Source organism: Salvia miltiorrhiza, chromosome 6 (genome assembly GCF_028751815.1).
Source record: "Salvia miltiorrhiza cultivar Shanhuang (shh) chromosome 6, IMPLAD_Smil_shh, whole genome shotgun sequence".
Lineage (NCBI taxonomy): Eukaryota > Viridiplantae > Streptophyta > Magnoliopsida > Lamiales > Lamiaceae > Salvia > Salvia miltiorrhiza.
Window position 1 is genome coordinate 2,930,245 of NC_080392.1, and position 25,760 is coordinate 2,956,004.

A 25,760-nucleotide genomic window follows, 5' to 3' on the forward strand; every position below is an offset into this window, starting at 1 on the left:
TAGTATGATGAATTCATACTCCCACCGTTTCATTACAAATATCTCAATACTTTTGGGCACGGAGATTAAAGAAAGCGTAATTAATAGATAACTTTAGAAACATTAGGGCTCATATACAAAATAATGAAACATGTTATAAACCCTTCTCGTCTATAATTCCTCCTAACTACATGATTCACATAAATGGTAGCTTGCAAGATGAAAAAACCCCTCTTTCTTTTTTGCAAGAAAATCCAAACACCCAAAACCCACACCTAACATTGATAGCAACAAGGTGGGACTAATAAAATCCATTAATAACCAAACATGACTATTTGCCAATATTTCACACTCCAAATTGATTTCATTTCCAGGAAATCATGCAGTGAATCACACAAATTCCCAAGGTTCTACTATGTTTTCTCATTAGACTATCTCACCACATCATTTTCAATCAGTTGACCTATAAAAATGGAGAAAGACACATCTTTCGTGACAAGAAGGAAAAAGTATACACAGGGATGTAGAGTGTCTACAAGGGTGAAAACATTTTATCCAAATTTAGGATCGGTTGGTACATAGGCAATAATCAAAATCTGGTAAATATACAGTTGTCACGCTACGCTAGGACTTGAAAGAATGGATTGGTATCAACATACAAGTGTAGATCCACCAAGAACTCAATTGTATTCCTCAAACGAGCATTAAATGCCTGAGTTGGCCTCGACTGAACTGGATGGGGAGTCGAGCGGCCATAATGGTTTCTCAAGATACTATAGAGCAGGCAACGAATGTACTTGCATAGAGATAGAATTGTGTTACCATTGTAGATGTTCCATTATTTTATCCTTTTACCTCGTTTGTGAATTCCAAGCTCCATTTGTTTCCTTCGTTGCCAGAATTTAGACCACCAAGATTTGCTCATTAAGAAAGTGAGAACAGCTGAAAACAAAATGACAGACGTAGCACTCATAGAAGGCAGCTTTGGTAGGTTCTTCGTGTACATCGCTGGTGCTGATGTATCAATGCAGATTGATGCAAATTTTTCCCCGGGTTGCCTTCTCCTATGAAGTGGAAACATATTAAAGAACACGAAACTAATCTAAGATAAAGGCTGAGATTAGAGATGCAAGAAGAAAACAAATATTAGTAAGTAAATATGATGCACATTCAATAATTATAGTTTCAATCGGCCATCAGGCCTAAATCTCAACAAAGAAATGAAAGACTCAAAGCTGACTGCTAGTTGAGCTAAGTGCAGATTTTACCTACGTTAAAACCAACAAGAAAGATCTATTGGATGTATAACAATCCAAATTACGCGTGCCACACGGTAGAGAAGACTCGCAAGTGCGAAAAAGAGGCGTTTCAGCAATATAATAAGGGAAGTAGAGATGGAATAGAAGGGGGAAATACCTACTACTCATATCCTCAAGAGGTACCTAAGGTTACTAGTTTGAAAGACAATGTCAGCTTATCATCCTGCTATGATGCTTCAGCAAAACTGCGTTGATATACATTGACCAATCCAAGCACTGTTTCTTGGAATATGATGTGCAAGTGTCCTCTATCTTAAACTTTCATAATTGTCACCATATCTCATAACCGAGCCACAAGAGCTATAACATAATATTGTTTTAAGTTTTGCGAGTCCATTTTTAGAATCTATTTACGTATTGGTACATCACTATGTGCTGCCCAAAAGGAAAAAGAGATGACCACGAACTTTGTGTTGGTGATTCCAGACCCCTCACTTTCAATATGATTGTGGAGCTCAATAGCTAATATATTTTCTTGCAGACCCTAAAGTGTACAAATTGTTGCACGCCTAAAATATTTTCTACTCTACCACTACCACCATCACCATCGCATCTATGGTCCACTAATATTATACAATGTAATACTAATATTTATGACAAGTGGTCCCCTTTTCTTTCCAGGGCACAACGTATTTTCTTCCAGGGACTAACCAAAGTATATTCCGAGTTTTGCTTCTGCAAGAACAGTGTCTGACCAACCGGTCCACCATAGATGGGTCTTTACAGTGACATGCTACTGCTTTATGATAAGATTATGAATATGATTATAACAAAACTTAACAACTTTAAATTCACACGTCTCCAAATTTCTGGACAAAAAGGACCACTTTCTCAAGCTAAAGATTTCAAATGCTCATGAAAGAAAATAAATATAGATTTACATATAAATTCCTATATAAGCATACAATTAAAGTGAAAAAAGCAGCAGAACAAACTGGATGCACATACCATAACATATCCTTTATCGATTTCCACCAATGCATTTCACTTTTGCTTCTGTCGTCTGAAGTTTGGTCTTTCACGTCTTTAACATGAGTTTCAGGATAATAAAACAGTTAAGGCAATAATTGGACAAGGCAATATATAATTTGAAAGCTACTAGTAAGTTCAAAAGGAAACCTTCTCTATGATCTTGGAGAACACCTTCAGTTTTCCTAAGAGATGCCAACCTTTCAACCAGTTCCCGTTCTGCATCACTAAAAATGTTGTGACAGCAGATCAGATAAAAAATTCTTACTATGGTTAACAGAAAATGCAATGAAGGCATGTTTGTGTTTGTGTGTGTTATAGCAACATAATGGAAGAGACTACTATCAAGAGGGTTCCTAAAAAGGAACACACCATCAAAGTCCTTGAGAAAAATTTAATTTGATATGAGATACATTACATACTGTCCACCTGCAATAAAAAAATTAATTGAATGATAAATTGTACTCAAGAGGACAATGTCTAGGGGTTTCCTTTCAAATATTTATTCGTCTATGGAGAGTTGTGATAGTAGACGTAAGAAGACGGAAAAGCTTCTTAACAAAAATAAAATTTCACAACCAAAATCAACAATTTGGAAGACAGTTTTATTATGCCAAATTCACTTAATAGATTGACATACTACTGTGGTCAATCAAAAGACTTGCCTTTCTCTTCTACAATACTCATGGACGTCTTCGCTTAAGGCAAACAGAATCTAGTTACACAACAGATAAAACAGCTTGGTTAGGCATGAATTTCAAAGAGAATCAATCTTTCTCCAAGAATAGTTGGGAGGACCAAAGTACTCTCTTTCAGATTCAGGAAACAACTCCCATAGACCTTTTTTTCTTTTTGCAAGATACAGGAGCGGAACAATCAACATATTGATATCGAAAGACCCAACTGATTCTTCCAAGGTATCATTTGTGGGTCCAATGGAATTCATAAGTACAGGAGGAAGCCCTGTCAAACAGAGATTTTTTCCTTTGACCATATTTCAATTGTTATTATGATATACTGATGTAAGAGAGGTGTGCAGGATACAGGAAGGAATTCAAGAGCATAACTTCTACACCTTAATGCTTAACCAAAATGCAAATGAAATCTCTATAAATGGAAGCCACATAATTTAACTAATATAAAGAGATCCTATTCAAATATACTTGGATGCAAACCTTATATGTTTTGGGATCCGAACATCCACAGTGAAAAAATGATCACCCCGTGCAGAAGGTTTTCTTATATCTGGCACGCCCATGTACTGTAGCCTTAATTTTTGTCCTGGCTGAGTTCCTGGGGGAATCTGAAGATCCTTCATACCTTCAACAGTATCAACCTGCGGTTTGAATGAGAAGATTTTCTTAGTTCAAGCATGATGCAGTTTATCATGACTCTAGCATAATTCACCTGATCATTGCTTTATATAATAAAGATCGAGAGCAATGTAATTTGCAAGTTGTCAGTTGAATATCTTAAATTCATTTTTCATATAAAGTGATTAAAACAAATCTCGAGATGATAGTAAATCAGTAAGAAGTCGGACAAATTTCAGAGTCGCCTTGTTTAGCGTAATTTTATTATTCTTTTGTAGCCGAAGTACCAAAAAATATTGATTGCACAACAATGGAGAATTCTGAAAGGCTGTACCTTCTTAAGAACCCCTAGGATTGCTTCTGTATAGTCAACATCCACTCTTGAGTATAGATTCATTCCATCTCTCTGAATTCCTTGTTTCTCATCAATATGGAGAACAAGATACAAGTCACCCGCTATACCCCTGTGCATTAATAGCAGGCAAGAGAACATTTTTTAAATAAATGTACAAGTTCCATAGACCAACACATAATTATACATAACATGTACTGCAAAAGATGATTTTATTTAGGGTGCACCAAGATGATATTTAATTAGGCATCAGAGTGCTGTTTGAAAATAATACATCAACCAAAGCTCCACTAAACAGGAAGTTGTAGGAGTGATGCCTCTTAGCTAAATAAAGTTGAAACTTATACCAGCACAACTAAGAAGAGCCCATGTTACAGTCTTTTCTGCTTAGGTAAAATGTACCTTCACCTTTTTTCAACACAATATCAGGGAGTAACAGAAAATGAGATGCAACTACCCTGTGTGTCATTCATTTCCAAACTACAATTGCCACTTGAGCTTATGATTTCCTGTTCATGATATCAATCAAGCACATTGCTTGATATCACAAACTGCATCCGGAACACTGCAATCAGAACTGTTGGCGCATGAAGGAACAAAGAAGCTAACTACCAGAATTAACCAGTCAAGCACTACATACGATACTTGTCAATATGACTTGGGCAGAGAAGCAACAAAGAGCATTCCGTAAAAGAGCCAAGAGGAGCTAATAACTTCATCAACAAAATTAAATTCAGACTTCAAAAACACACCTCATTCTATCAGAACTTCCCTCTGCTCGGATCTGCATTCTAGCTCCCTCCTCAACGCCAGGTGGAATAACCACCTCAATGTTCCGCCGTGCTTGAACTCTGCCGCGGCCATTGCATCTGCGACACCTATCAGTAATTATCTTCCCGTCACCATGGCATTTTGAGCAGGATGTCACCTAGAGTTCACAGAATTATCTACACATAATGTTAAAGCAAGAGCTGGAATTAAAACTCTCAGCTTCTAGGCCCACACGACATTCATGAAGTAATACAGCTTCCTGTTCGAAGGATCAAATGATTTGAACTTCAAGGATGTCTGGTGAGAAGCTTATAAGGAGGACTCAGTTTATTCTTTAGGAAATTCGGGTCTTACAAGCTGTTTCTAGAAAAATATAGAGCCTAATTTATTTTTAAAATGAGCTCTTACTTGAGCAAAACACCTTTAGAAACAAAATATTTTAGAAGCCCAATAAGCAAGATCAGGAGTTTATAAGATATATGAGCTTAGCCGAACAACCTCTGCAACAACCTTAGTCCTGCTTATTCTGCCTGCGGCCTACCTAATTAAATTATTCATTTTATATAAAAAGATATATTAATTCTCAATTCTACAACCTTTTTTGGAAACTAAACTGTTAGAAACTTAGCATATACATTATATTTTTCATGCAATGTGAAGCAGCACTTCTGCATTTTTGCACTAGCTATCATGGTGATTCAAACAGGAAGCCCACCAGATCAAGATTTGTCCAATTACAGTAACCCCCACAAAATTAACTTAGTAGAAATGTATTTACACACCACAGATTGTTACATGCAGATACCTGAGACATAACTCCAAACGGTGTTTTCTCTGTTTTCATTATTCGTCCTCTACCTCCACATTCAGAACATGTTTTTAGGCAATTGCTGGACTTTGCACCCGTTCCACCACAATCATCACATGTTTTAAAATATGGTACTTCAACATCACGCTTCCCCCCAAAAATAGATTCTTCGAAGCTCAAATACAAATCGCACCTGCAAATAAATGCAGAGAGAGATTTAGACATTCTGATTCATGACAACGTTTTAACCAAATTTTATATCTAAAACAATATTACTCATGTCCAGACTATCTGCTTTTAGGAAGAAAATATTATACACGAATCGTAACAAGTCAGGCAGTAAAAGGGTTAACTCGAGTTCCACATCCGGGCCAGACAATCACCCACTACAGGAATTTGACACACTAATGGATTGTGGAATATCAAGGTCCCTGTGACTTAAAGCTCAATTTTGTGCAAAAGGTTTACCGCCAATTTTTTTATATTTGAAAGTTTATTCATCTGATAACCAAGAAACTTAAAGGAAAAAGTTGGAGATCTCATGATAAAACCTAGTGGATGGGGTAAATTAAATTTAATGCAGAAAATTCCACTAGATTATTACCGGATGTCAAGATTCTGGCTGCTATTCTCTCTAAAGTTAAAGTTGAAGCCTGATTGCTCACCGCTTCCTCCAAAAAAGTTGCTAGGGTCACCAAAGTATTCAGCAAAAACTTCAAAAGGGTCCACCTACAACATGTAATTTACAGGTAATAGTTGGACCCCAAATCAAATCATTTGATAGGGTAGTACTGTATGAAAGTGGGAAATACATAGGATAGGACGAAAAACTTATATGAAAATCCGAAAAATGAAAAACATTGCAAAGAATGCCAGAGATACATGATCTTACCCCTTGTGGACCAGCACGTGTTGCATCAAATTCTCCACGAAGACCTTCCTCACCAAAACGATCATATACAGACCTTTTTTCAGTGTCTGACAGAATCTATAAAAGCAGTTTTGTTACCAAGGAATGAAAAGAAGATAATTGTCATGACAATACGCCTAATCATTCAATCAAAGGAAGGAGAACATCAATTGGCAACAGTCTTATACTGGAAGGAGTAGTACCCTATGATGTCCAGGCTCAAAAAAAATGTATAGAAGAAAAGAATAATGAATAAGGCAAAAGCCAAAACCCATCTTAAGGTCCATGTACTATTAAAGTTTAATTCAATAGGTCCATGTACAAAAATTTTGTTTCCATAAGTCCCTATACTATATCTGATCTCGTGATGTCATTTTTTAATGTGTTTGTCTAAGTTGCTAACATTACAGTTATAAAAGGACCTACACGAACACAAACTAGAAGTACAAGGACTTATTAAACGAAAGTTTAACATACAAGTTCCTATTGAAATTAAAGTTTAGTTTCTGTTTTCCTAAAAACTGTAGTTTTGTAGTTTATATCAAATAAAAAAAATTATTAATAACTTGAACAGAAGTGAATATATCTACAGGACCTAAAAAATATAATAACATGAATACAATATTTACTTGGAGAAAATAAAATAAAATATTATGAATTAAATTAAACCAATAAATATCACATATCTCTATTCTATTTTATATTTAACTCTACCCGTATATCTCTATTCTATTTTATATATTACAGAATTACAATATTTTAATTTATTTTCCCCAAGTAAATATTGTATTCACTTAATTATTTTATATTCTTTCATTCTAAAAAATATCTTGTTGTTTTTCCCTTTAGATAAATGTGATATAAAAAAAACAAATGATTTTCAAGTCATTATTGTTATACCAAATTAATAAGGTTTTGAAATGTTATGCAGAGCATAAACTACGATAGCTATGTTATCATAATACTAGACTTACATAATATTCGGGACCTTTTGAAACAATCTTTAATAGTATATAGATTTGAATATGTGATTTGCCATGAATAAATGAGCAAGCACATATACATGACATCAAAGAGGAAGAGTTGAACTAAACATGCATGAAAGAGTGCCGATTTTTAGCATAGACAAGAAAAATATTTTAGACATCAAGGATTTGACCATAAATTATACAGTGGCAATATAACTTTACCTCATACGCAGCAGCTATTTCTTTAAACTTTTCTTCAGCACCAGGACCCTTGTTCATATCAGGATGATACTGCATTCGCGCACACTAAATTACTAAAGACTGGAGATTTAACTACTTAAGATTTAGGTAAGCAGAAAACCTAGTAGATAGTAATACATTCATTCACACATACATACACAACCAATGCAAAAACGAAGCTCAACACAACACAACCAATCACTATACAATGGCAGGGACTACATATAAAGTCATCAAATAATCGAATATGCTTATGGATAGAATACTCTGAAGGTATTAAAAAACAACTTTAGCCTTTAAAACACCTCACTTCCTCCATTTCTAAACCTCAGACATTTCGACAAAACCATGCAACAACATTGAATGGTTGCATTGGCACACACACGAAATGATGCGAACACTTACCCTCCTAGCAAGCGACCGATAAGCGGCTTTAATTTCTTGCAGATTGGCATTTCTACTGACATTGAGAACGGAATAGTAGTCAGGACCGGAGACTTTTTGGGCGGCGGGAGCAAAACGGCGACGTCTGGTGCCACTGAAATTAATCGAATGGGGAACTCTTAGCTTGAAGGATGGGAAAACTGTGGCCGAGAATCCCAAATTCTCGAACTTGCAGCTCGAACTGCAGAAGATGAAGTTTGAATTGATGGATCGCAAATTGGGGTTTGGGGATAATTGCATGGCTTTGTGAGAGATGCAATTGGGAATTAAGGGTTTCGGTTCAAGTTGAGGTAAACAATGATGGGGTGTTTCTTCTCTTGGACTTAACTGTTTACTATATTAAACATATTTGGAACTAAAAATAAAACATTTGGGTTCGAGTTTCTTATTGGCACGATCTTTAAATTTTTTTATTTAATACTATTAATTTATCAAAAAAATAATAATATAATAATTGGATTGTAACTTTGGAAGATAACATTTTTCTTTTTCTTTTTTGAGAGAAATTTTGGAAGATAACATTAGTAGTATTTTATGTCTCGAATTCTGGGTATTTGTCATAAAATGTTTTAAATTTTCATTTTCTCCTAAATTTTGCAAGTAAACGATGTTCAAATTCCGGTCGACTACTTTTAAAAGAAGACGGCAGTCTTCTTCTAAAATCTTTTTCAAGGTAAGTAAAGTAGATGCAATTTTAATTAAATATTTATGATATGCTCAAATGTAATTTTGAAATATCATTCATTAATATTAGTTGTTCTGTGAAATAAGATTTGAACACCTAGCACTTATTAAGAGGGTGTTTGGTTAAACTTATTTCAAAGAGTTTGTAAGCTCTAATAACTTAATATTCCAATAACTTATAAGATTTAGTTTTTGAAGAGCTTACAAATTGTGAAAGTATTTGGATAATTGAACTTATAAATTAGATAGTAAATGTTGTATTAGTAAGAGAAAATTGAAATGATGTGAACTTCAAAGAGTATATAATGAAAATAATAAATTATGGTTAAATAATATTTGTAAAATGATTGTTATAAGCTCTTAGAGCTTATTTTCACATATTACAAACTGTTTAAAAGATTATTTTGTCAAATACTTTAAATGAATATATAAGCTAGTGAACAACTTATAAGCTCAGCCAAACAGGCTATAAGAGTCACTTTTATTGGGTGATGAATTTAAGAAAGTGGATGAATAATAAATTCCGAATGTTTCTCAAAATAAGTCTTATGTTAATGAATTTACAAAATAAGTCTTATGTTAATGAACTTGTCAAAATAAGGCATACAACGTTAACTGTTTACACTACCTCTAGTGTTAGAGAAGTTGATACAATTCAGACACGTTCAAAACCACCACAATGAGATTAAATGTGGTATTGCTTTGTGCAAAACATCTTCTTCTATCTCCTCTTTGAAAGCTCATCCATCAACAAATGTGCCACAGATTTGTATCCCATCTCTCTTGCTACACACACACACACACACTAGAGAGTATCAGTAGCAGTGTTAAGCAGTAAAACAAGTTCAAAGAGAGAGAGAGGGGAGACCTCTATATATGGCAATTCCAGTAGGAACCATCTTCCTCTTCTTCATACAGAATGAGCTGTTCATTTTCACAAACCAAAACTCTCACAAGATTGCAAAAAATGGACTGAAGATCAGCTGCAGGAGCAGTTAAATCGAAACACGGTACCTGTTGCATATCCAGTAAGGAATGCTTCCCTTCTCTTCTATGCAATGAGGGCACATCCATTCTTTATTCATTCTCACTTCCTCCATTTCTAGCATATGTGCATCACAAAATATCCATCACAATCTAAGCAGCCGGATTTTATCTTCATTTGTTATGACCTAACGCCTCGACTCACCTTCACCATACCTGACCTTGAGGCAGGCTCGACAAAGGATACCGTTGCTAGAGTGGCACACCGAACAATCTGTTTTGCCTGCAAGAAGGTTCTCAGGTAATGTATCGTGTGATCATGTTAGAAACCATAGAGGATGGTGAGCTTGGATTCGAAACTGACCTATGCATGGTTGATCCATGTCCCGATCACCACAGCGTTTGCAATCTTCTTCGCCACAGAGCTTCTTTTGCCTGTGTTGTAATTTATTTAGGAATCATAAAATAACCAAAATCAAATTTGACATGAGCTTGTTTGTGTTGGCTGCCAGAGATGTATCTCAATGTAAATATACACAAAATCAAGATTAGTTTCAGAGAATCTACAACACAAGCTAAAGATGATTTTCATGACTTCATATTGCTCATTATATTACCAACAATAAAACCAAATGGATTCATACTCTCTACACCAATGATGGGAGAAAGAAAAAAACTACTCCACGGCGTTAAGAAAAGGGTGTTATCAAGGTCCTTGATTAACTATTAAAGATGTGTAAAATGCATGAAAATCTCTTCTGATAAAAAAATGTTGCGGAAAAACCCCTCGTGTCAAAAGAATTGCACTAAATCATACTGCAATTTCAAAAGAGCTTTGCCTCTTCCCTTTTCATAATTTATTTCCGAAAAAATGTCCACACTTGGAGTGCCAGTAGTTCAAGTGAACGAGGGCATTTTCGACTAAGAGTTAGCAAAACGGAAGCAGTGCAATTTCTTATATAGTCAAGGGGACTTGGAGCAGTTCTTTCCACATGAGGAGAATTCACACAACACTTTTACATCATTTTCATGAAATATACTCAACACTATGCATGGAAAATAATTAATTTCAATGACTCTATGCATGTAACATGTTCATGATTTCCATGAGTACATGTATGACAGAAGAAATCACGACACAAACCACAAGGGGCAAAATACAGCATTCATTGTCATTTGAAACCATATGAAGCTCCACAATGTATTTCAAAACCAAGAAAGAGACACTACTTGGGGATAGATTCTTACAAATTGCAATGTTATTTCAATCTTCCACACTTCCAATATTTCTCATTCTCATGCTATCTAAGTCATCACCACAACTTTCACAATTTCAAGCATTGTAACCGAAGATCAGCACTAAGCGATAATACTAAAATACTCAAAGATATTACTACAAAGAAGATGCATATAACTTTCCAAATTAGCTTAAGCAACTCTATTAGATGTAAATACATGCCCTTATTTTTCCAAGTAGTTCATAAACTCAAGCTAATCCACACACTAATCCCATATGAAGAATTCAAAACACAAAAGCAGAAAGAGATTAGAGCAGAGAACCTGCAGAAATGGCAGCAGATACCATAAACCGGATCATACAAGCTCCCTCTCGCCTTGCACTCGCACCGCCGCCTCAAATCTTCTTCCGAAATCTTACTCAGTCTCAAACGCCTCTTTGCACCACCAATTTCACCGCCATTACTACCTCCCGAGTAGCTCAAATTCCCTGCATCCAACATAGATAAATCGAACTCAAAATACAAATTAGCCATTTAGACAAACAATCGATTGCCAGTAATATCCACGCACCGCTTTCTGATGGCGGCGATTTTCCTGTCAATCGAGCTGATCGCCGTAAAGGGGTGGCGCTGCGATCGACTTTGCAGTATTTTCTTTTGTGGATTTTCTCGGATTTCGGCAACGAATTCAGAGACCGCAGTTCCGACAACGTTTCTTGAAGCCCCAAAGTAGCCAACCGCGCCTGCAACGTCGACAGCCATCTCAGAGAAATGTAGGAATTTTGCAAATAGACAACACAAATGAAACCTGATTTTCCAAGATGCGAGCTTTTCTCAGTTCTTCGTAATCGGATTTCGCATCGCCTTCCGATGGCGGCGAAATTCCTGTCAATCGAGATGAACGCCGTAAAGGGGTGGCGCTGCGATCGACTTTGCAGTAATTTCTACTGTGGGGTTTCTCAGATTTCGGCGATGAATTGAGAGACCGCAGCTCCGGCAAGGTTTTTTGAAGCCCCAAAGTAGCCAAGCGCGCCTGTTAATGTCGACAGCCATCTCGGATAAATGTAGGAATTTTGCAAATAGACAACACCGCAAAAACACATTTTTTTAATTGGGAGAGGAAAAAGAAGAAACCTGATTTTCCAAGATGCGAGCTTTTCTGAGTTCTTCGTAATCGGATTTTGTTTTGAATCTTCCCATTCTTTTTCTTCTTTTTTCAGCTCTCTTTGTTACAGAGCCGATGGGAACGACAATGCTTTGTATTTTAAACTTGAAACGGCTATTTTTCTTGCTAATCTGACAGGTCTGTGACGGTAGTAAAAGGTGCAAAAGCACCTTCAAATATATTTAGGCTTAAAAAAATTAAAATGATAAATTAATGGTGTAATTACATCTAGGCATTATATGATTTGTTAACATTCGTTAACAGATTTCCAACACAGCTTGGAAATACTACAAAGTATGCTAGCTTTAGAGCTGCTTCTTATTTTTAAAACTGTACTAGTATTTATTAATTTATAAGAATTATTATTTTGTCATATATGTTATATATTTATTATTTGTTGAATTATATTACAGATTGTGTCTTGTATTATACATTGTAGGTGGATTGAGGATTATAGAAATTGAATATGTGGCCGCTTCGAAGGCTGCTATGTTTGGCTAAAGCACTTTTTATTGGATCTAAATGTGGTGCCGAATATTCATAAGAACATTATAATGTATTGTGATAACTTTAGTGCAGTGACAAATTTAAAAGAAGCACGAGCTCACAAGGCTAGCAAATACATAAAGAGAAATTACCATATATCATAAGAGATATAATGAGAAGAGGCGATATAACGGTAATCAATATTGCATCCGAGCACAATCTAGCAAATCCTTTAAAAAATGCTCTGCAAGGCGCAACATTCAATCGCCGTGTGGAGAAAATGAGAGTGAAATACGTCAAGGAACTGCTTTTAGTACAAAGTGAGAGGATTTGTTAGACTAGGGTTTGTATTGTAAAACTTTTATTTTCTTTATTTATTAAAATTATTATTTTGTCACAAATTTGCATATTTAATTTATTAATTAAGCCCATTAAAAGGTCCACTCTTAATCTTCCTAGAAATTCCTAACTTAGCCCAAAACCCTTACAAATAGGGGCATAGATAACACATAGTGTGTGTGCAAATTTTTGTCCCTCTAATCATAGAGAGAAAGCAAAATTAATTCTTGCCAAATGAAAAAATCTACACCCCCTATTTTACAATTTTTTTAGCTCCTCAGTCTATTGTTCATCCAATGTTTCAGTTGTAGGATGTAATAAGTTAAAGGTAGAATCGAAGCAACAATGTTTCAGTCGAAATCAACAATAAAAGTTAAAGGTATTGCAAATTAAAGGTTAGTAATCAAACTTTAAAAGCATACTAGAGTTCGACTAATTTCACATACATTTATATACAGTTAATTTATATATTTTGTGATATTTATGAATTAGATTGCATGTTTATATTTAAAATATTTTTTCAATATAAAAAAGTGATAGTTTATTTATGTGCCATATGTATTGTCTCTTTCTTTTCTTCTCTTTCATAAAATTTTATTCTTTTGCAAAATCATGATATTTCATCTACAAAAATATATTCAATATGCATCATAAATTAAAAATCACGGCAAGATCTTTAATTAATTTAATATATTAGTCTACTTTTGATGGGCACAAGTTTTAATAAAATAGATGGTGATTTTTATGTGGTGGGGAAAATGTTCCACCTGAAATAATTTGTTGTTGAGATTGCATAAAGGGTGAGGTTTTTTTTTTTTTTTTTATAAATATATAAATGGTATTGATAAGGATAAAATATAAAAAAAAATATGCTGATCGAAAGTGTCATACTTTTGATGGACAAGTGTCATACTTTTGATGGACATCAAAAATGACACATATGCCCTTTCAAATACTTTCTAATTAGATTTTTGTGCACATGGTGAGGACAGGTGATAGTGCAAACATATTTGTTGAAGAACACTAACAAATTGTCCAATTTGTATCCGCATTTGTACTAGTAATATTTTGAGCCTAAACAATCTCTAGGGTTGTATATACTTGAATGTCAATAAACGTTGTGATGTTTCTACACTTAATAAACCATAAGGGTGTGTTTACATTGATGGAAAAGGAGAGAAAAAATATATTTTCACACATTTTTCATCATTTTCACATATACTTACTATAATGAAAAATTTCCTCCGGGCAGGGTGGAATATTTTCTCGGGCAGCTCATTTTCACTCATTTTCTCTCCAATGTTGAATAATATTATCCTATGGTAGGGGTGTGAAAATATTATCCAATATTTTCTAATCTTTTCATCTATAGTAAACATCTGATAATATAAGGAGAAAAAGATAATATTTTCTCATTTTTTCGTATTCATCATTTTTCAATGAAAATTTTACGACCAAAGTAAACGCGCCCCTAAGTATTACCTTGATTCATTTTGTAATGTTCAATGTGATTGTGTATAAGTGGTAATTGTATTTGAATTTTTATTAGAGGCTTGATTAAAAGGAAATGGAGAATGCCACTTTCAATCCGAATTCAAAATAAATATATGGAGTTGATGCTATTGTTATAAATTTGCAATGTCAATGATTGTGTATAAGTACAAATTTCATGATGCTTCGTTTGATTCTTTATAGGATTAATGCTACGTGGAATATAAAGCCTTTCACATTTGCTTATGGCCATTATTTCGTTAGACTTTTGAATTATTTAATAAGATTCGATTTTCGTAAAGAAAAAGAAAACAAAGGTACAATATTGTCTTCAATTATTGATTAGGTCTACGTCGGCCGTGAAATTTTTTGACTTATTGAATATTTGTATTCACTTATGTCAAGATAAATAAAATTTTCCCTTAATTTGAACAAAGTTTATTTAATAAATGTCTCCATCATTCATTTAATTAACATATTTCAAATTAATATTTATATCAGGGGTGGCATGAGAGTGATATATACCTATACTATACCCACCTACATATTTTGGTTATTTAATTATTGTAAATATATTTGAAATATATATGTTTTAATTTCTTGCATGAAGTTTTATAGTAGCTAGTAGTTATAATCAATTTCTCATGATATAAATTGCTCCACGTTTCTTCTTCGTTTATGGATCAAGATTTATGAATTATGATAGTTATTTAGAAATATTGCAAGAAGAGTGTGTGTGGAAGTGATATAATCAGAAATGATAGCGAATGCAACGCACCAACTTCGTTCTAGAAAGTTCTTTATTTGATTGATTGGTTTGATTTTTCATTAAAAAAAAAAAAAGATTTTTCAGTTTTCTGTCTACTTTGATATTTTTCCATCCGAATTGACAAAAAAATAATTAGATGTTATGTACTTCTAATTAAATTGTGTATTTTTCCTATATATTATTATTTCTGTTGTGTTTTATTAATTGTTCTGGGCTGCAATTGAATTGTTGATATGAACTTGTTGAGTATCACTTGTTTTGTTATGCTATTGCAATCGATAGATTTTGAGAATGTCTACTGCAATAAAAATGTTAATAGAAATTATTTAAAAGGCACTAATTTTTTGTTAAAATCGGTGTCTTAACTCAAAAAATTAATTTTGCACATACAATCGATTTCTTTGAATAAAAAGTACGCTGATAAAAATAAGTATTTAACCATCGATTTCTCTGTTATGGTGTCATAGTTATATTACGACACCAATTTTAATTTGAATCCCACTGCATTGATTAAAAATCAATTTCAATAGTCTTATTATTATTATTATATATTATCAATGTAAAAAACAAAATGTAATAAAAGAGAATAAATTAATTTTCATTATTCGTTCTATCTCCTCATGCTCTTACATTCTCACTCTCTCTCTTTGGTCTCCGGCCTCTCGTTGTTGGTTGCCATCGCCATCGCCTCCTCCGATTGCCTCGCCTCGCCTCGGAGCCTTCGTAGAGAGCCAGAAGCATCCTGCACCACGTCCCACCTGAGTGTGCGACTGCACGGCCCAACCTCCCCTCATTGTCCCTATTCCGCCTCCTCGAGCCTCCACCATCCGTTAATCCATCCGACGACTATGTAACAACAACAATTGCCAACGCCCCCAATTCAATGTTCTTTTCAAACCAAAATCAATCGAATTCCATCCACTAACTCCTCACTCGTACATAAAATTGCTTAAGAAGATTGTCTACTTCACTGACTAGATCACATATATCTAAAATGGAGGTATTTAAATATACATTAACAACATACATGAACTTTTTTTGGTACCTCTGGTACCTACTATCTTTTTAATCAAATTTATTTTTTTCTGATCAAAAAAAAAAAAAAAAAACATACATGAACTTAAGATCTATAAAAAAATATTATTATTGTAGCAAAATTAGAAGTGTCTCTAGATAGGTACCAGGTAATTTACAATTAGCAGCACAAGTTGGAAGTTGTTGTACAATATTTATTAAGACTTTTAATCCCTACGCATTTCAATATTAGGTATCGGAAAATTCAAATTGTTTGGTGTTGGTTACGTCGGTATTGGCATGAGTTTACCTTTACCATATGTTGATTCTTGAGTTTAATTGTGGGCGCTGCGTGTTTTATTTAGTGAGAGAGAGAGAGAGAAATGGTCATGGGCATTCACACGCCAAAACTATTCCATATTGATGAGCAAAATACGTTGGAATTCAAAATTATAGGCCATTTCACATACGTGACACTATTGTAGATAAAACTTTGTCCACATTGATTGAATATGGTCTACAAACACACTCATCGCGCCTTCACTACATATTTAACGTTGACTTCTAACTTATGGTTAGCATTTTGCATATTTAACATTGACTTTCTAACTTATGGTTAGCATTTTGCATATTTAACTTTGACCTTTTTTTGGCCGTTCTTTCTAGAAGCTAAACGTTAATTTCTCCGTCCACGATAAGTAGGGATGTCAAAAAAGCCCGAAACCGACGGGTCAACCCGAATAGACCGATAAAAAAGATGGGTTAGGGCTGAAAATTTTTAGCCCGAATGACCCGAACCGAAAATAGCCCGAGCCCGATAGAGTTGGCCCGAAAACCGAGTGGGTTGGCCCGATTAACCGAACACATTCTTAATAATTGATTTTTAAACTTTAATACTTTACTTTTTAATTCAATAATAACATTTTGATGCATGTAGAATATGTTTTGATTTTTTTCCAACGGTTAATAACAAACATCTATGATATAAAAGTCAAAGAAAGATAGTCATTTATATTAAATCTATATACAATTTTTATCAAAATGAAATTAAAGTTATATATTATGTAAACTTATGTTAAAAAAATACTACTTTTTGTATCTAAAATAAAGCGAATTGTCTTGATTTAAAAAATAAGACATATTTTTATTAAAAGAATATGGTTATTTATATATAAAAAAAACATATAAAAAAATCGTAAAACTTGCGGGCCCGAACGGGCTAGCCCGAAACCGAGTGGGTTAGGGTTAGGGTCAAAAAATTTTAGCCCGAAAAATAAAAAAACCGTCTAGCCCGAATCGAAAATAACCCCAAACCGAATGGGCTGGCCCGATTGACATCCCTAACGATAAGTGTGATGTGGATAAGAGGATATTAGAGGGGTGCATCTGATTTTCGGTTCGATTTTTCTTCTAAAACCAAATTTATATTCGTTGTCAAAAAAATAAATTAAATCGAATTAATCGAAAATTTTAAGATTAAAATCGAAAAACCGACGAAAACCTATAAATTCGAACAAATCGAAAAAAGGCAAACAAATTGAAAATAATACTCCCTCCGTCTCAATAGTAATGTCCTATAATTTTTGGGCACGAAGATTAAGAAATGTGTAAAAAGTAGATAAAATGGGTTGGTGAAAATTATTTAAATATTAGGTATAGAGAGATAATATATTATCAAAAATGGAATGAGACATTTGTACTAGAACGTCCCAAAAAGAAAAGTAGGACATTACAGTTGGGACGGAGAGAGTATATTAAAATAAAACATTTTGGGTATTAGCATATATGAGAGTATCAGAATATGGGATGTGGAATTGTGCGGTGCACATTTCACTTTTAGGGTTAGAACTTAGAAAATTATCAATAAAATATATATATATATATATATATATATATATATATATATATATATATTAGTATTACATAAATATAATTCGATTTTCAATTTTTGATTTTGTTCGGTTTTAAAAAATTCAAATCTAACTGAATTGAAAAATCGAATTTTTATAAAAAAATAAAATATAATCGAATCAACCAAATTTTAAAATTTTGGTTTGAATCGATTCGATTATTCAATTTCAATTTTTTTGCTCATCCCTAAAGAACACGAGTTATAAGAAAAAAAATATTGACAGATGTGTATAAAGTGAAAAAAGGGCTCCACCGAATTGATTTGTTAAATAATAGTTATATGGTGTGTGGGAGAGATTTTTTGTAAATATTGTGTATGAATATGATAAAGCATAAAAATATATACGAACGAAAATGACAAAAAGACGACGTATATCCTAAAAATGGAAAGATTATACATTAAATATTTAATGAGCAATGCGTGATTTGGAAAAGGGATATATTTTAATATCTTGGACAGCAGGTTCTTGTCAACGAATCACCTTTAATTAATAGTACTGTATTTTATGGAGCTAGTGCCAAGCTCACTATAATAATAATAATAATAATAATAAACTGACACGCATACAAACTTGGAAAACTACACTGTTGTAGACCAAGATAAAAAAATCCTTACAACAAACAAATGCAACTTGAAAATCTCTTACAACAAACAAATGCAAATTGAAAAACTACACTTAAAAACAATTAACAATCTCAAACGCACTTGCAACATGTAAAATTTTCCATAACAATATAGTCTTATAAGTTGGGGTTCTATTGCAAATGGTATTTTTATATTTCGATACCTTCAGTGGAAATTGTATGTGCTACTCGAGACACCAAATGTTGCAAGAATCCTAACATTAGGCAAAATTTTAAATAGTCATTTTGAATTATGAAAATAGAATAGTAGCCGCACTCACAATAATATACGGAAAATAAGATATAGTGTAAGAGTGTGTGTGCCCATATTTAATAGAAGATGTCTCTCAATGCAGACGCTCGCATGATGCGAATCACTCACATATTTTAATATGACACTTATAAGTGTCTTACTTAACACTTTTATAGGACATTCAAGTGTCTTATTAGAGTATATGAACGATCTAGCGTGCAGACGCCCGCGCAAGAGAATTTGTTTATCTAATGCTCCATGTTCCCATAAGAATATACTTGAGAGACAACACGAGTTTTAAGAAATATTTGATTGATAATATATTGAATGGAGAGAAAGTCTCATCACATAGAATTCAGTGATTATGATTAAAAAGAAAAAATGAGGTCATGTCCCAAAATGACGTGATACATTTTATGGGATAAACGAAAATAGAAAAAGTGATATATTTTTATGGAACAAAGAAAGTATAATATAAAGTGTTCATTTAAAAAAGAAATAGACTAAATCATGTGGGATAGCGTGAAGAAAAAAAATACAGACAAAATCAAATGGAATATAGGAAATATGTTATTAATACGGACCAAAATTTTTCGTAGACGGAGAAAGTAGTATACTTTTCACTTAAATCACTCAAAATCGAAACAATCAAGATCTTGGGATGTGAGAGCTACCCTTATCTTCAGAAATAAAAGGAAATCCAGTAAGCATCCTGACCCCTTCACATGTGATTTTTTTTTTCTATGGCTAGAAAAAAATCACACACATGTGGATGAAAGAGATAAGAGGGAATTTAGACTTCTTTATGTGGTAGGCTGTAGGGACAAATAATCCCCCAACACATACAAGAAATATACACACAACTTAAAGTTTATTTTCCAATAATTCAAGTGCATGTACAAAAGTTTTTTTTTTTTTAAGTATATATACATTAATTGGAATTAATAATACAGTGGCCTAGCTCTATATCCATGATACCATGAATTTCTTCATCACAGATCTCATTTACAGACAAAGAAGTTGATTGCAGATTTGCCCCTAATTTTCCAACAACTTCGAAAACACAACAGCTTGAAGAATCAACGGATTTTCCATGAATGAAAGAATAAAGGTGAGCAATTTGTACACTTTAGCCTATCTGGTTAACTCCTCATCTTCAAGCAGCTCCTGTTGCAGCTCCATTTTGCGAAAGATTCGAGCTTTTTCAACTGATCAAGTTCAAGTAGCAATCAACTTCGTTGTCAGCAGTTTGAGCTCCAATTGTGAAGCTTAAGTCCTCGCTTCCACACAATGCTAGTAATAAACAAGATGCATCTTCCTCTACTTCTCTTGATCGACAAGTGAACTGACAAACGAATTCCTCCAACGCCTCTTTCATCCATACGGCCGCACAAGCCTCCCGGGCTTCGTCCACAGTCATCTGCAAGAAAAATAATATCATCCCACATCAGAACTAGTACCATATGACAACATCATGTTCGTAAAAGTTTGCATTTTCTTGATTTTAGGGGTCGTTTACTTTGAGTGATAGATTAGACTCGTAATAGCATTATCAAAGTAAACATCTCCTTCGGGGGCGTTTATTTTGGATGATTAGTTTTGATAGATAAAAGTAGTAAGGCTAATCTCTTGTTTACTTTAATGAATTGAAACTATGGGATATCCCAACGCCCTTGATAATTTCTATCATTTAAGCTAGTTTTGCTTGATTCTTATCCCGTTGAAATAGTGATACTGGAGAAATCCTAAATACTCAATCATACATCTTATCAATATGCGGAAAGTAAACGACCCTTTGGGTATATAGAGAGCGAAGGAGCTTGAGGGCGTACCCAAACTCGATGGCGAAGGCTTTTCTCCGGCCATACTTCCAATTCCTCGGTGACATACAAGGGAAACATGGATCCCTCATGATACTTCTCTTGGCTTTTGCTCTTGAAAATCCATTCACCCAACTTTTCCTGCAGTGAAGGGAAATTAAAGAGATTTAGATGATGAACTTAGAGGTGTGAATACAAAATATTTATCCTATCAAAGGCAAGAACATACCCCAAGAAGGCCAACTACGCCGGCTTCCTCTAAGGTCTCTCGTGAAGCTGCCAATTGGATATCTTCATCGAGTTCCCATCCACCCTGATGAGATCAATTGCAAATCGAGCAATGTTTAGACCAATGAAGGATGAATTACATATTTTGATATCATGATTTTGGTTTCTCATCGAATTTTTACCTTGGGGAACATAAGTCTTGTACTCTTTTGAGAGCTGATCAAAAGGATCTCCAAATCATCAAGTGTGATGTCATCGATCAAATGAGTCTTTTTGGTGTCTCTGATTCTATATGGAATACATCTGCACAAACAGGAAGAAAATATAAGGCACAATTCATTTGGAGAACATGAAATGATCTGCAAGAATAGAGCAGAAATGCCACAGGGGAAATTCAACAAACAGTTGGTGAACGAGACAGAAAAAAAAAATCCCCAAATCAGAAACTGAGCAGGAAAGAGGGAGATGAGATACATACCCAACAACCTGACGAAATCCCTTATTATAGCGCTGCAGATGCCTCCCGGTGCGAGACGGCAAAGAAACGAGCTTCTTGATTTGCATGATAAAAGCAAACGAAAACGGAAACGGGAAAGCCTTGTTTGTCGGGGAATGATTTAGAAACGAACGAAAAAAAAATGAATCTTTTTTCCCCGGGAGAAAAAAAACTCCCTCCAAAGAAATCAAAAGACTCAGTAAGTAAAAGAAGGGGTGAATTTCGGTTAAAAACAGTTGCGATTAGCTCCAGAAAAATCGGCAATGGCGACAATCTGCGTCTCTGAAATATGATACTCGTATGTCCAAGAATTAAAAAATGCAAATTGGTAAGCACTAATTTGTGCTTCGCTTTGTTGTTGTTGGGAGACGACAAATGGAAGGCAATAATTGAAGCTTTATTATGGATAACTGAAATGGTTGGGATGTTCATCCACTGGTTATATAGAAAGAGGAGCTGCCTTTTCTTTAGGGGGTGGGGGTGGGGTGGGGTGGGGTGGGTGGGGAGGGGGGGTTCAAAAAGCAACAATGGTCCCAACAGTTTTATGAGAGGATCCAATTCATCAACAGTTATTAAAGCAAAAGATATTTGTAGTATAGCATTTCAACATGCCACATTATCTTATTTGAAAGTTCATTTTAGGATGCTTTCTACTAGGAGTATTACTTAGTGATAGTAACAAAAATCAATACCTAAATAAAACAAATAAAATAATACCAGAATTTTACGTAGTTCGATCGTGAGATCTACATTCACGAGATCTACTCAGATTATATTAATTCGAAGTTACTCAAGAATAAGTGGATTCAACATTATCCTAAATAAATTTTATCGTAAAGAAGATAAGATTCAAAAGTCACAACCAATTCTACGTAGCATTGTCTCCTGATTAAATTACGGATCGAGTAATCTAATCAATCAATATATCATAATAATATTTTTTTTATCATTCTGAAACGTCCATAAAAAATAGTTTATTTTTAATTTTAAACAGTCGTTTTCTACTTACAATACAATTAATTATCATAATTAATATTACGTTTTAAATAAGACACTTTCTCCATTCACAAATCACCTAACGATTTTTATTGAAACTTGTGTCCTTTCATTTTAGAAATATTTTCTGTGGACGGCGGGAGTACATTTTTTGTGTGTTCATGGAAATCTACCATTGTTATTTTCAGTGCATATTGGATAAATTCATGTTCTTGTACAATAAACTATAAATTGCATAATACGTGTAAATCATATTTAAGGATCAAATATAACATACTCAAATCTATAAACATATACTCCCTGCGTCCCACTAGACTTGGCACACTTGCCTTTTTTGTTTGTCCCATTATAATTGACACTTTCCTAAAATAGTATGTGGTCCCTACTTTCTCTACTCACATAAAATAAGTGGACTCTACCTACTTTACACTCTTAACCCTTTATTCTTAATCTCCATGCCCAACTCAAAAGTGTCAAGTCTAGTGGGACGGATGGAGTACTTTTTTTTTCTCTCTCTATAAAGATATACTCTCTCCATTCGCAAAAATTGTATGGTTGAATAAATGACACATATCTGAATAAAATGGTTGTGAGATGTATGTTTGAGTGTAAAATTGCCCCATAAAGGATAGTTGTAATTGTCATTTAGTAGTATTGGATAAATTCAAGTAAAATACTCTATTTATTTACTAAATAAGTATTCATTTTATTTTTAAATAAATAGATTCCACATATAACACATTTATAATAAAAGTAAGAGGCTTATTCCACTTCCACACGCTCAATCAATTTCTAAAAGCATGTGAGATTATGAAATGAGTGTCATCTCGACTTCTATCATTCAAAGTTAAAAATGATAAATTGTTTTTATATTATTATTATTGACTTATAATTATGGATTATGGATTTGGAGGTTAAAATTGATTAATTGGTTTTGATTTCAAAAGAGTTAGGCCTCGTAGTATGGACGCGTCTCCCATCGCTTTCCAATAGAAATGTCGACTGTCTCATGTGTCGTTTGCGTGTGCCCACTCTTGCACTGACACGTGCACGATGGCGACAGGTCGGGGAATTATTTTACTTTATATTTTACCTTCCGCTCCTTCTATTTTTCACTAATTATATTTTCGTTCACATGTAAAATCGAGATATACTCTTTATACGTCCCCAAAAATTGTGGTTCCAAAGAGATGATACGCGTTTTAAGAAAAAATGTGATAATTATATTTGATTGGAGATTAGGTCTCACACATTTTCATAAAATAATGAAAGGAAAAGTTTGTGGGTCGTTTCCAAATAAGGCAAGACTACAATTGAACGTCCTAATATACTAAATTACTAATATAGTAATTAGATCACAATTTTGTAATCAACAATTTGCCAAATTTTATACTATTTCTCTATGCCAAAATTGTTCTCCAAGCACCACTAACTTGTAAGGCTTATTTCTATCGATTTTTCTAACATTTTATATATCAGTCTACAAATCTATATTATAAAGGTAACTTTTAATTTAAAATGTATTTCAAAATGAAATGATAATTTTATAATTATAATAAAATTAAAAGTTTATTTATAAATTATAATATATTTTTTTTCTTTTTTCTTTATTTTTTCTTATTTAGTTTCTTGTTTTACAATTATGAAATTTGACTAATTATAAAATAGTTATATGCTTATCAAATTAAAGATCGCGACAAGAGCTTTAAATTGATATATTTTATGTAAATATTAAATTTATAATATAAAAAATATATTTATTTAAAAATTACTAAAACTTAAGAAAAAAACTCTCATCTATCATCTTTTTAAAACACATGTATTTTTCATTTTAATTTTTATTTTCAGTTTTGTCTTTTAACTTGTGTTATTTTCTTAGTATTGTTATTTACATTTTTATAATATTGTTTTTTTTTTTATTTTTTAATATTTTTCATATTTTTTTTATATTCAACTCAAATATATTTAATCAAAGACATTTTTCGTGCTTTGCACGGCTGCAAATGCTAACCATATAGTGAAAAAGATAAATTTTATTTTAAGAATTAGATATTCAATTCAGTTTAAATGTATTAGTGTTTGACCATAAGAATATTCAGTCTACCACTAAGTGCTCGGTTGGTTAAAATAGATGAATGGAAAGAGAAATTTTGGGTTTGTGAGAAATTTTAATTTTTGGGTTTGTGAGAAATTTTAATTTTTGTTTTGTTAATTTGATTTTAGAAATTTTGAATTTCGATCTTGCTTGGAATTTGGTTGTGGAATCTTATTTAGTGAATTTAGTTCTTGAATTTGTTGATTTTGGTCTTGAATTTCGTTCTTGGATATCTGAATTTGGTTCTTGAATTTGTTAATTTTAATGAATTTGTTCTTGAATTTTGTTCTGAAATTTGTTGATTTTTGCTGAATTGTGGTTCTTGAATTTTCGTTGAATTTGGTTTTGGAATTTTGGTTTTAAAATTGTCGATTTTTAATTAATCACCTAATGAATACCTTTATCTCACCTCTATATCCTAATCTTGTTCTTCTTAATCTCCGTGCCCAAAAGCATTGTCCCATAAATAATGGGACGGAGGGAGTATCAAATAAAATGGTGGAGTGATAACATTAATAACTAGTAAGTGATTCTCTTTCTTTTATTTTCCCTTTATTTTGAAAGATAACAAATTGACTAATTGGACCTCAAGTAAGGGTAATGGTTAATTCGTTATCCAAATTAAACAACAAGTAATGAATTCAATTAATTGAAATTGAATCACTTTCCAACCTTCAAAAACAACCGATTAAACATGGGCTTGCAAATATAATGGTTGATGATTTATATATTTTCGCGCATGTTTATATTATCTATCAATTAGCTACGGAAAGCCATTACTAATTTACTAATTGTCAATCCGGAATTTATTCGTGACATTATTATTCTTTAACAGATTGTTTCAAATTAAATGTACATATTTTCATTTATTTTATTTTACATTCCTCAATCCCGATAAAGAAATACATTTACTTTAAGGTGACGAAATGAGACGATGGAGCGCAGTACTCTGTTGGTAAGACACTTCTCCTCCAATCAATAGATCGGGGTTCGAGTCATCCTAAGAGAGCTAGAGTGTGAGTGGGGTTTTTTTTTTCTTTGATTGTAAAAAAATAAAAAATAAAAAAAAATAAAAAAAAAGACGACGAAATGAA

The 25,760-nt window shown here is 33.2% G+C and overlaps 3 protein-coding genes across 3 annotated transcripts; all 3 read right to left on the minus strand.

Moving 5' to 3' along the window:
- Positions 1-451: 451 nt before the first annotated feature.
- Positions 452-8,389, minus strand: LOC130987925 (uncharacterized). The gene is made up of 11 exons (XM_057911633.1): positions 8,035-8,389; positions 7,612-7,680; positions 6,404-6,499; positions 6,116-6,240; positions 5,509-5,704; positions 4,685-4,860; positions 3,915-4,044; positions 3,443-3,603; positions 2,418-2,494; positions 2,247-2,322; positions 452-1,043 (listed from the first exon to the last, which is right to left on the minus strand). Exons 1-11 carry the CDS (start codon positions 8,311-8,313, stop codon positions 818-820), a joined length of 1,611 nt encoding a protein of 536 aa, XP_057767616.1. The 5' UTR covers positions 8,314-8,389; the 3' UTR covers positions 452-817.
- Positions 8,390-9,267: 878 nt separating this feature from the next.
- LOC130987926 (uncharacterized) lies at positions 9,268-12,324 on the minus strand. Its single transcript, XM_057911634.1, has 9 exons — positions 12,114-12,324; positions 11,788-12,012; positions 11,551-11,722; positions 11,302-11,467; positions 10,106-10,176; positions 9,947-10,024; positions 9,772-9,859; positions 9,626-9,681; positions 9,268-9,543 (listed from the first exon to the last, which is right to left on the minus strand). The coding sequence occupies exons 1-9, from the start codon at positions 12,177-12,179 to the stop codon at positions 9,479-9,481; spliced, it is 987 nt and encodes a 328-aa protein (XP_057767617.1). The 5' UTR covers positions 12,180-12,324; the 3' UTR covers positions 9,268-9,478.
- A 7,778-nt stretch (positions 12,325-20,102) lies between these two features.
- LOC130987927 (nudix hydrolase 18, mitochondrial-like) lies at positions 20,103-22,009 on the minus strand. Its single transcript, XM_057911635.1, has 5 exons — positions 21,558-22,009; positions 21,262-21,382; positions 21,081-21,164; positions 20,864-20,992; positions 20,103-20,451 (listed from the first exon to the last, which is right to left on the minus strand). The coding sequence occupies exons 1-5, from the start codon at positions 21,641-21,643 to the stop codon at positions 20,236-20,238; spliced, it is 636 nt and encodes a 211-aa protein (XP_057767618.1). The 5' UTR covers positions 21,644-22,009; the 3' UTR covers positions 20,103-20,235.
- Between the last annotated feature and the right edge of the window lie 3,751 nt (positions 22,010-25,760).